Raw genomic sequence first — 9,806 nt, 5'->3', positions numbered from 1 at the left:
AGTTATTATTTTAGTTAGAATAAATTTATCATGATAGAATTAAAAATTATACACTCATGCCTCAAAACCCCCGGATAAAAGGATGGGAGCTGGGAGTTAGTGTCACAACAGTAATAAAAATATTCATTGCTAAAATTAACAAACAATGGTGGAGAGAGAGAGAGAGAGAGAGAGAGAGAGAGAGAGAGAGAGAGAGAGAGAGAGAGAGAGAGAGAGATAGAGAGAGAGAGAGAGAGAGTGATTTAAGCATTCAGACATGAGGGACAGGGAGAGAAATATAGTGCATAAAACGCTCAAGAAATAGAAAGATAAATTGACAATTAAAAGCGAGGAGAGAGAGAGAGAGAGAGGGGGGGCTAAAAACCATAAAGAATGAAATAGAAAGGTAAAGATTTACTAACAACTAAAAGCCATCATAGAGAGAGAGAGAGAGAGAGAGAGAGAGAGAGAGAGAGAGAGAGAGAGAGAGAGAGAGAGATAGTGCTTAAAACACTTAAGAATGAAATAGAAAAGTAAAGATTTACTAACAACTAAAAGCCAGCAGAGAGAGAGAGAGAGAGAGAGAGAGAGAGAGAGAGAGAGAGAGAGAGAGAGAGTGCCTAAAAACACTTCAGAATGAAATAGAAAGGTAAAGATTCGCTAACAACTAAAAGCCAGCGTAGAGAGAGAGAGAGAGAGAGAGAGAGAGAGAGAGAGAGAGAGAGAGAGAGAGAGAGAGAGATAAAATGCAACCTTGAAGCGTCTTCGAGACTTTAAACCTGACGACATTTCCCCCGGATCCAATCTAACCGGAGAATCTGAGCTCGGCCTTGACATTTGGAGATAACGAAAGGTCATCCTCAAGGAAGAAACGGCTATTCGGGGGCCCGTCTGAGGACTACTTCCCCCAAGAGGACGAGGGTAGAGGCTGCCAGGCCCACCACCAGCAGCATGAAAGGACCCTGGAGGTGAGCTATTGTGAGGAGACTGAGGTTTGATAGGCCTTCCTGACGAACGGGAAAATTGGGGTAAGTTAACGGTGATGATGTACTTGTTTATCTATGATAATTGATAATGATAATGTTAACAATGATAATGATAATAGTATTAATGATAATGAATCATGATAATGTTTTAATTACGCAGACTATTTACGAAGAAATGTCGTTAAACGATCACCAGGAGTGCATTTCAGTTGGGTTGCTACACAGTAAATAAATTATGAATTTTATATGTCGCGGTATTTCCAAAACATGCAACATGTCATAAAGCTTTTGTGTGTGCAATAATGGGTCACTTAAGAGGCTAACTGAACTTTGAATAGAAGTTTGGAATCTAGTGTGTAAGATAATACACTGAAAAGAATTGAAATCCTCACTCACTTTCTCCTTTCTATTTTCGTATTTGCTGAGGATGTCCTTATAGAATTTTGCCACGAGCCCAGACTCGATCAGCCTCCTCATGCCGTTGTTGAATTTCCCCTTCCAGGGCGTGTTCTTCCTGAAGAGGAAGGCTAAGTTGCCCACGTATATCTGTTCCTTCAGCGGGTATACCTTGGGTCCGTGTCCCATGCCGTGGTAGAGGATGTTGACGAAGTAGTAAGTCTCCAGTTGTGCGTGTGTGTTGGCCAGCACCCTCTCGATGCAACCTTCTTGTCCCCAGTGCTCTAAGTCAGACCGCATCGGGACCATGTCCAATTTGTCTCCGAGAGCTGAGAGCACAGGGTGCGTGGATTCGTAAAGAGCTTCGTCCACAAATTCTCCATAGTCGAGCATGCACAATCTGAGGGATGACTGTATATATGTATGTATATATATATATATATAAACACATAGATTCTTTGAATACTGAAACACTTGTTGTATCAATTATTTTAAGGCAACATTCTTCTTTTTTCTGTATCTTTTATTATTCTCTTCAGAGATAGAATTTTGAAGGAAAAGACAGAATTTGTGAATGTGCTATGCCATTTGTTCACTTATATATATATATATATATATATATATATATATATATATATATATATATATATATATATATATATATACATATACATATAAGGGATAAAGTTTCTCTCTGATACGATTATCATTAAAGACAATAACCTTATAGGCGTCAACATATTTTCTTACAGAAATTCTCGTGTTTTTGTAGCTTTTTACAGATTCTCAGGTGAAAAACCTTTGGTTTCGACAATCTCTTGTCTTTATGAAAGGATCACTAATTTACTCTATATTACATTTCATTTTATATATGTGGTACTGTAGAGATAGAACATATGTGAAGGAATAATTAATGTTTCTTTATCCAAATGCTCACGCAAGATATTCTGAATAAAACTGTATACACACACACACACACACACACACACATATATATATACATATATATATATATATATATATATATATATATATATATATATATATATATATATATATATATATATGTATATATATATACATACATATATATATATACATACATATATACATACACATATATATATATATATATATATATATATATATATATATATATATATATATATATATATATATATATATATATATATACTGTATTAAACGGGTATACTAGCGATCGCAATCCGTCAAATAGGACGTCTAAATTGTCAAACAGATATTCACACACACGCACCCACATCTTAACAGGGTATGACTACTCTCTCTCCCTCTCCCTCTCCCCAGGGAGTGCTGAGCGTAACCAGAAAGTAATACATACATACATACATACTAAGAAAATGTTTGGGTATAAACTGGCATAGAAAGACCATAGACAGACGTAGGTGGGAAGGCATATCTGAGGTCTTTCTCCTGCAGTGGATGATGAAATGTCAAGGAAGAATTGATATGTAAAAAAGGGCTGGCATGAAAGTTACCAGGTTAGAAAAATTGAATTCCACAACATTAAATGAAAATGTGCAACCAAGCGATGAAACAAGGAATAGTGGAATAGATGTTGAAAGAGTGTAAGCTGTTGCTTATGCGCCTGATTGAAAGTATATACAAAGAATAAGAAGATTATCATCACCATTATTACCATCCCTGAGGAATAACCCTGACGTACCTGAAACCGCTGTCGGCTAGTTCCTGCGCCGTCTGGATCACCGTCGGGTAGAGCGGCACGGTCAAGAAGGCGATGAGGTTGCAGGTGTAGCAGAGGTTGAGGAGCCAAGCCATCAGATCCCAGAGGCAGAGGAACCATCTCTGTCGCCAGTCGCTCGGATGTTTGGGTATCGGGTGAGACAGCAGACTCTGGAATGGAGGATAAGTTTGGGGAGACAGCTGGTTATATATGTATACATATTACTGTATTATTATTATTATTATTATTATTATTATTATTATTATCATTATTATTATTATTATTATCATTACAAGTTAAGTTATAACCCTAGTTGGAAAAGCAAGATGCTATAAGCCCAAGGGCTCCAACAGGGAAAAATAGCCCAGTGAGGAAATGAAATAAACTACAAGAGATATAATGAATAAAAATATATTAAGAACAGTAATATAGGTTGTGTGAGATAGCTGGTTCTATATTATTATTATTATTATTATTATTATTATTATAACAAGCTAAGCTATAGCCCTAATTGGAAAAGCAAGATGCTATAATAATAATAATAATAAAACAGATTATAGATAATCATGCTACTTTAAATAGATAATTATAACACAGTAAATAGTGACCCAAGCAGCATGTACCACTTGCCAGAACAGTGGAGCAATGAGATAATGTTTATTCGCGACTGAAGTGAAGCACGGCGGAGCAAAACATTAGAGTGGTGGCCAATCACAAGGCTTGTGGGTGGCGCATGTTAAAGATTTTAGGCTGAACACAGTTGCAGCCAATGATAAGTCCAAGAAAAAAAGCGATTTTGCAATGGTATTGACATCAATGACTAAAGAACATCCTTTTTTCTAGTAATATAAATAGTAGGAAGGGTTGTAAAATATGCTTGAAGACATTTGATAGTAAAAGTAGAGAAGAGATCCCCCCAAATGAATAAAAAGTGTTACTAAAGAGTTGAGAAGAATCACTACAAAGAATCTTCAGTAATGCTATTGCCACAACAAAGTCACTGCCCACTTCTAATGGCAAGTGGTCCTGTAACAAATAATCTAACTAACACGCTCATGGCTGGTGAGGCCACTTTAGTTTAATTTAAGGTAGTGAATCTATTTCTATGCAAATGCAGGGACTGTTTTAGATATTAAAATCCAATTAGCCAGAATTGGTGTGTTGTAGTCCATTGCTGCATCCACTGAGACTTCACCTGGTGGAAGCAGAAGCCGGGTAAAGCTAAAGTTGTAAATATGTTGATTTCAAAGTGACCGTTCCAACCACCTTTAGCTCACTGTGTAAACAGTCTGATTAGAATTCTTGTATTTAAAACTTAAGCTTCAGCCTGCTCCTATCTGCACCTGCCAAATCATTACTTGTTTAGATACAATCTAAAGCCGCTGTCATGATAAATGTAGCCCGTCTACTTCCCACAGCCAGAGGCCAGCTTGCAAAAATTGTGCCGCCGATACTCTGGAGTCTAGTGTGTCCATTTCTCTTTGAATTATGGAAGTTGATCAGGGTTGTTGTGGCCTGATTGGTAACGTCTCCGTCTGGTGTTTGCCAGACGGGGGTTCGAGTCCCGCTCAAACTCGTTAGTGCCATTAGTGTCTGTAACCTTACCATCCTTGTGAGCTAAGGTTGGGGGGTTTGGGGGAGCCTATAGGTCTATCTGTAGAGTCATCAGTAGCCACTGCCTGGCCCTAGCTTGGGTGGAGAGGAGGCTTGGGCGCTGATCATATAATATATGGTCAGTCTCTAGGGCATTGTCCTGATTGCTAGGGCAATGTCACTGTCCCTTGCCTCTGCCATTCATGAGCGACCTTTAAACCTTTAAATAATGTTAATATATGGATAGTTGGGCCCTTTTAGCTTTCAGAAGCTGACCTAACAGATTTGATTGGGCTACAGCTCCCTGCAAGGGCGTAACATCTTACCTGAGCAATCGTCATTCCATTAGCTATTATAGATCGCTCCTCCTTGAAATTGAGCACATGGAAGAAGACTGTGCAAGCAGCTAGGGTAAAGACTACAGAAGCCCAGACCTCCCAGGAATAAGGGTAATAGACATTCCTCCAGAGGGGCAGGGGAGGGGGGACCTTCAAGATCATGCCGAAGCTGCCGAGTAGAAGCATCGTAGGACTCTGAATGAGTGAAAAGGCTCAAACACATAGGTAAAGATTGATAGCTAGATAACGTAGATAAAAAGGAGATACAGATATGAAACTTATTTACAGCATTAAATCCTTCCTTCTCTCTTGCATAAATATATTAGATTACTTTTTGCTTATGTAAAATCAAGAGATTGAACCAGAAGAAAGTACTCGTTAGAGAGAATCAAGTTTACCTACTTTAATTAAAGAAGTCCTACAAAACAAGAAAGCTATTCCTCAGACATAATAATTATCATCATAATTAACTAATTTAATGGTAAAAAAGTTCACTCACCCTTCGCTTTGGTAAGGTATGGAAACGTCGAATTCCTGCGTCCTCTCCAGAGTCAGCGTGACGTAGTTGATCATAACATCAGAGTGGCCAGTTCGCACCATATCCCTCATTCCAACCCAAGAGTTGTTCTCTGTAAATTGAGATTCAATTAGATGCAAAAAGTAATTCATAATCTAATTTAAGATATTTGATTCATATATATGCAAATATATAAAATGCTTAATTGGTACAAACCAGACATGCCGGACTTGGCGTGGCTGTAGCCTTACCGTTACTCACCGTGCTCTTCATAACTAATGTCAAAGTTAAGCCACTGGGAAAGCGCCTTCATAATCCTATGGTTTGTCCCATCTAAGGACCCATCAGGATTCTCGTAAAGCACCGGCTCATCCGTTGGACTGTAGGATATGGTGAACGTCTTCCTGGAAAAGTCCTGGAATCGATCGACAAAGAGACTGTTCCATGTAGGGAAAGATGATTGCTTCCAGAAACCAAGTGTTTCTATCTGGTTTCCTGATGCATAGGGCTTCCAGGTGAACACTTTGAACAATATCTGCTGAGATCCCTTGATGGAAAAAGGACAGAAGACCACAACAGATGAGGATTTCTGCAGTAAAGGGGCTTCCCCTAAGATGCCCATCACGCTACAGGACTCCGTGAGCGAGAGTAAGACAATGGCCAGAGGGAACCAATTACTTGATGGTTTCCACAACGGCCACCAGGAGTCAGTCACTGCTATGCCAACCAAAACACCTGCAAATGGCAGAGTCATGTAGGAGGACCAACTTGAAATGTAATTAATAGAACTTATGACTATTCTATCAAGTAAGTTTCCTAAAATTACAGTATAAATAGTCAGATATAAAATATATTGCTATCATGTTTGATCTTATTTGAGTCAGATAATTTTCCAGCCTACATCTGCAAAAAAGTAGACCAAGTGTTTCCTTTGCAGTTAGATCCTCAACCGCTCTTTTAAATTTCTTCAGGCTTGGGCTAGACAAAAGCATGTGGATGGAATGGAGAATATACAAAACTAATTTAGTTAAGGTCTAACAGACATAAATACAAGCAAAACAAAGTAAAAGATAAGAAGAGAATCAGGAAGAGAAATCCAAGGACCGGCAACAGGTAAAAAGGGTAATATTACGGTAGAGTCCCACCCAGTGCCATTACCGCTTGCCAGTACATAAGAGCTTGGTGTTTTTCTTTTTTCGCGAGCGTAGCGAGCGCACAGCGCAGCAAAAACCATCCCAGCGCCATTACCGCTTGCCAGTACATAGGAACTTGATGTTTTTCTTTTTTCGCAAGCGAAGCGAGCGCTCGGCAGAGCTAAAACCATTAGATTTCGGTAATATTTCATTAAAGTCTAATGGATTTGGCTCCGCGTGCGCTCGCAACAAAGAAAGAAAAACATCAAGCTCCTATGTACTGGCAAGCGGTAATGACCCTGGGTGGGACTCTATTGTAATATTACCGATGAAACACCTAGGTCTCTTACCGTGGAGCAACTGGAAGTCGTCGCCAAAGGCCTCCTCCTCCTGGGGCACTCGCAGGAGCGTCGTCGGGGCAGGAACATCCTTCAGGAGAGAATTCAGACTGAGGACATCTCCCATCTCTTCCTCCACCATCAGGGAGATGTTGTGCTTCTGCAGAGGGCCTGAAAGAACCTCCCTCAGGAGTTTTCCAGCTTCCTCCTCGAGAGCGGTGCCTCGTTGGCTTTTTATTCTATCCTGGATGGCAGATGGTAGTCTGGAACACCTGACAACTGCCACCAGAATAACAGTCGCTATTGCCGTTGATGCTTTCATATTCATGGCTGGAAAATGGGATGCAAGACTAAAGTTTTTTTTTTATTTTTACTGTTATTACAGGCCTAAAATTTATTAACATTATTATTATTATTAGTAGTAGTAGTAGAAGTAGTAGTAGTAGTAGTAGTAGTAGTATCATTATTATTATTAACATTATTATTATTATTATTATTATTATCATTATTATTATTATTAACATTATCATTATTATTATCATTATTATTCTTATTATTATATTAATATTATTATTATCATTATTATTATTATTATTATTATCATTATTACTAGTATTATTATGATTATTGTTATTATAATCATTATTATTATTATTATTATTATTATTATTATCATTATTATTTTAATTATTAATAATGTTTTTATTATTATTATCATCTTTATAATAATTTCTGTTTTTATTATCATTATTAATATTATTATTATTATTATTGTTATCATTATTATTAGTATTATTATTATCATTATTATTATTATTATTATTATTATTATTATTATTATTATTATTATTATTATTATTATCATTATTATTACTATCATTATCATCATCATTATTTCAACCAGCAATATTTCTATCATTATTATCATTAACATTATCATTATTGTTATCATATCTCTTTACTTCTGTAATAATTATTCCTCATTATCATCATCATCACTTTCATTATCATCATAATCATCATTGCCGGAAACAAGCAAATAAATATTCTATTATCTTAATTAAAATTATAAAATCTTATATCTTCATAATTAAATTTACTAAACAAAATATCAATTTATCTTATAAAGAAAATATTCCTTCACAGCCCTGGATAAAAGAGGAGGGCTTAATAGTAGCGTATAAGCGTTACTTAAACTTGCAACAAAGCTTAGGGCTTTGGTACGAGCGGTAATAATTCATAAGTGATATTATATCAGTTAGATTTTTAAGATTTGGATATATATTAATAATTCATTTTCATTTTTCAAAATTTGTGATTTTGTTATTTTGAATTTAATGTGGGAAATTAATTATATTGAAAATTCAGTTTCCAGTTTTTCAATTTATAATTCTGTCATTTTGAAATGAATTTGGGAAAATAATTATATTGATAATTCAGTTTCCTGTTTTTCAATTTATAATTCTGTCATTTTGAAATTAATTTCAGAATTGAATGATATTGATAATTCAGTTTCATTTTACAAAATTTCTGATTATATAATTTTGAAATTAATTTGGGAAATGAATTATATTGAAAATTCAGTTTCCTGTTTTTCAATTTATAATTCTTTTATTTTGAAATTAATTTGGGAATTGAATTATATTGAAAATTCAATTTCATTTTTCAATTTATAATTCTGTCATTTTGAAATTAATTTCAGAATTGAATGATATTGATAATTCATTTTCATTTTACAAAATTTCTGATTATATAATTTTGAAATTAATTTGGGAAATGAATTATATTGAAAATTCAGTTTCCTGTTTTTCAATTTATAATTCTTTTATTTTGAAATTAATTTGGGAATTGAATTATATTGAAAATTCAATTTCCTGTTTTTCAATTTATAATTCTGTCCTTTTAGAAGTTAATTTGGGAAATGAATTATATTGAAAATTCATTTTCATTTTTCAATTTATAATTCAGTCATTTTAGAAATTAATTTGGAAAATTACATTTAAAATTTTCTGAATAGTTACATTTATAATGAATTTTTCACAGGTGGAAAACTTTAGATTATATTAATTTTATGTTTTCTTCAAATATTTTTTCAGACAATTTGAAATTATTTCACATGTAATTTTCTTTAGTTTTGATGTATATTTTGTTTAATTGTACAATTTTGAAAATCATTTTTAAAATTTTAAATACCGAATAATATATCTTTGTTTCTTTAAATAATTTTGAGACAATTTTGGATGTAATTATCTTTGGTTTTGATATAATTTTGTATCTAATTGTACAATTTTGAATTTTTTTTTATGTAATTTCAAAAATGAATTATAAAATCTTTATTCCTTCAAATAATTTGAGGCAATTTGATATGATTTTGGATGTAATTTTCTTTAGTTTTGATATAATTTTATATCTAATTGTACAATTTTTAATTTTTTTTTATGTAATTCCGAAAAAAATATAAAATATTTATTCCTTCAAATGATTTGAGACAATTTGATATGATTTCAGATGTAATTTTATGTGTTTCTTTAATTGTACAATTTTGAAAATAATTTTTAATGAAATTTCCAAAAAAATATAAAATCTTTGTTTCTTCAAATCATTTTGAGGTAATTTGACATGATTTTAGATGTAATTTCTTTTAGTTTTGATGTAATTATTTGTCTAATTGTACAACATTCAAAATAATTTTGATGTAATTTCCATGAAAAAATAAAAATAAAATATTTTTAACCTCTCAACAATTACTAATTCCTTCTGAAATAATATTTATAAAATATACATTAATGTAATTCCGTAATAA

General features: G+C 34.0%; 1 protein-coding gene across 1 annotated transcript; it reads right to left on the bottom strand.

Annotated features, from left to right (window-relative positions):
- Positions 1-692: 692 nt before the first annotated feature.
- Positions 693-7,331, bottom strand: LOC137627050 (ionotropic receptor 21a-like). Its single transcript, XM_068358032.1, has 7 exons — positions 7,016-7,331; positions 5,794-6,267; positions 5,515-5,644; positions 5,004-5,184; positions 3,067-3,254; positions 1,362-1,761; positions 693-986 (listed from the first exon to the last, which is right to left on the bottom strand). The coding sequence occupies exons 1-7, from the start codon at positions 7,329-7,331 to the stop codon at positions 855-857; spliced, it is 1,821 nt and encodes a 606-aa protein (XP_068214133.1). The 3' UTR covers positions 693-854.
- Positions 7,332-9,806: the final 2,475 nt, after the last annotated feature.

The sequence above is a fragment of the Palaemon carinicauda genome, chromosome 34, assembly GCF_036898095.1.
Source record: "Palaemon carinicauda isolate YSFRI2023 chromosome 34, ASM3689809v2, whole genome shotgun sequence".
Lineage (NCBI taxonomy): Eukaryota > Metazoa > Arthropoda > Malacostraca > Decapoda > Palaemonidae > Palaemon > Palaemon carinicauda.
Note: the sequence above shows the minus strand (reverse complement) of the source record. Positions and strands in the feature narration are given on the sequence as shown.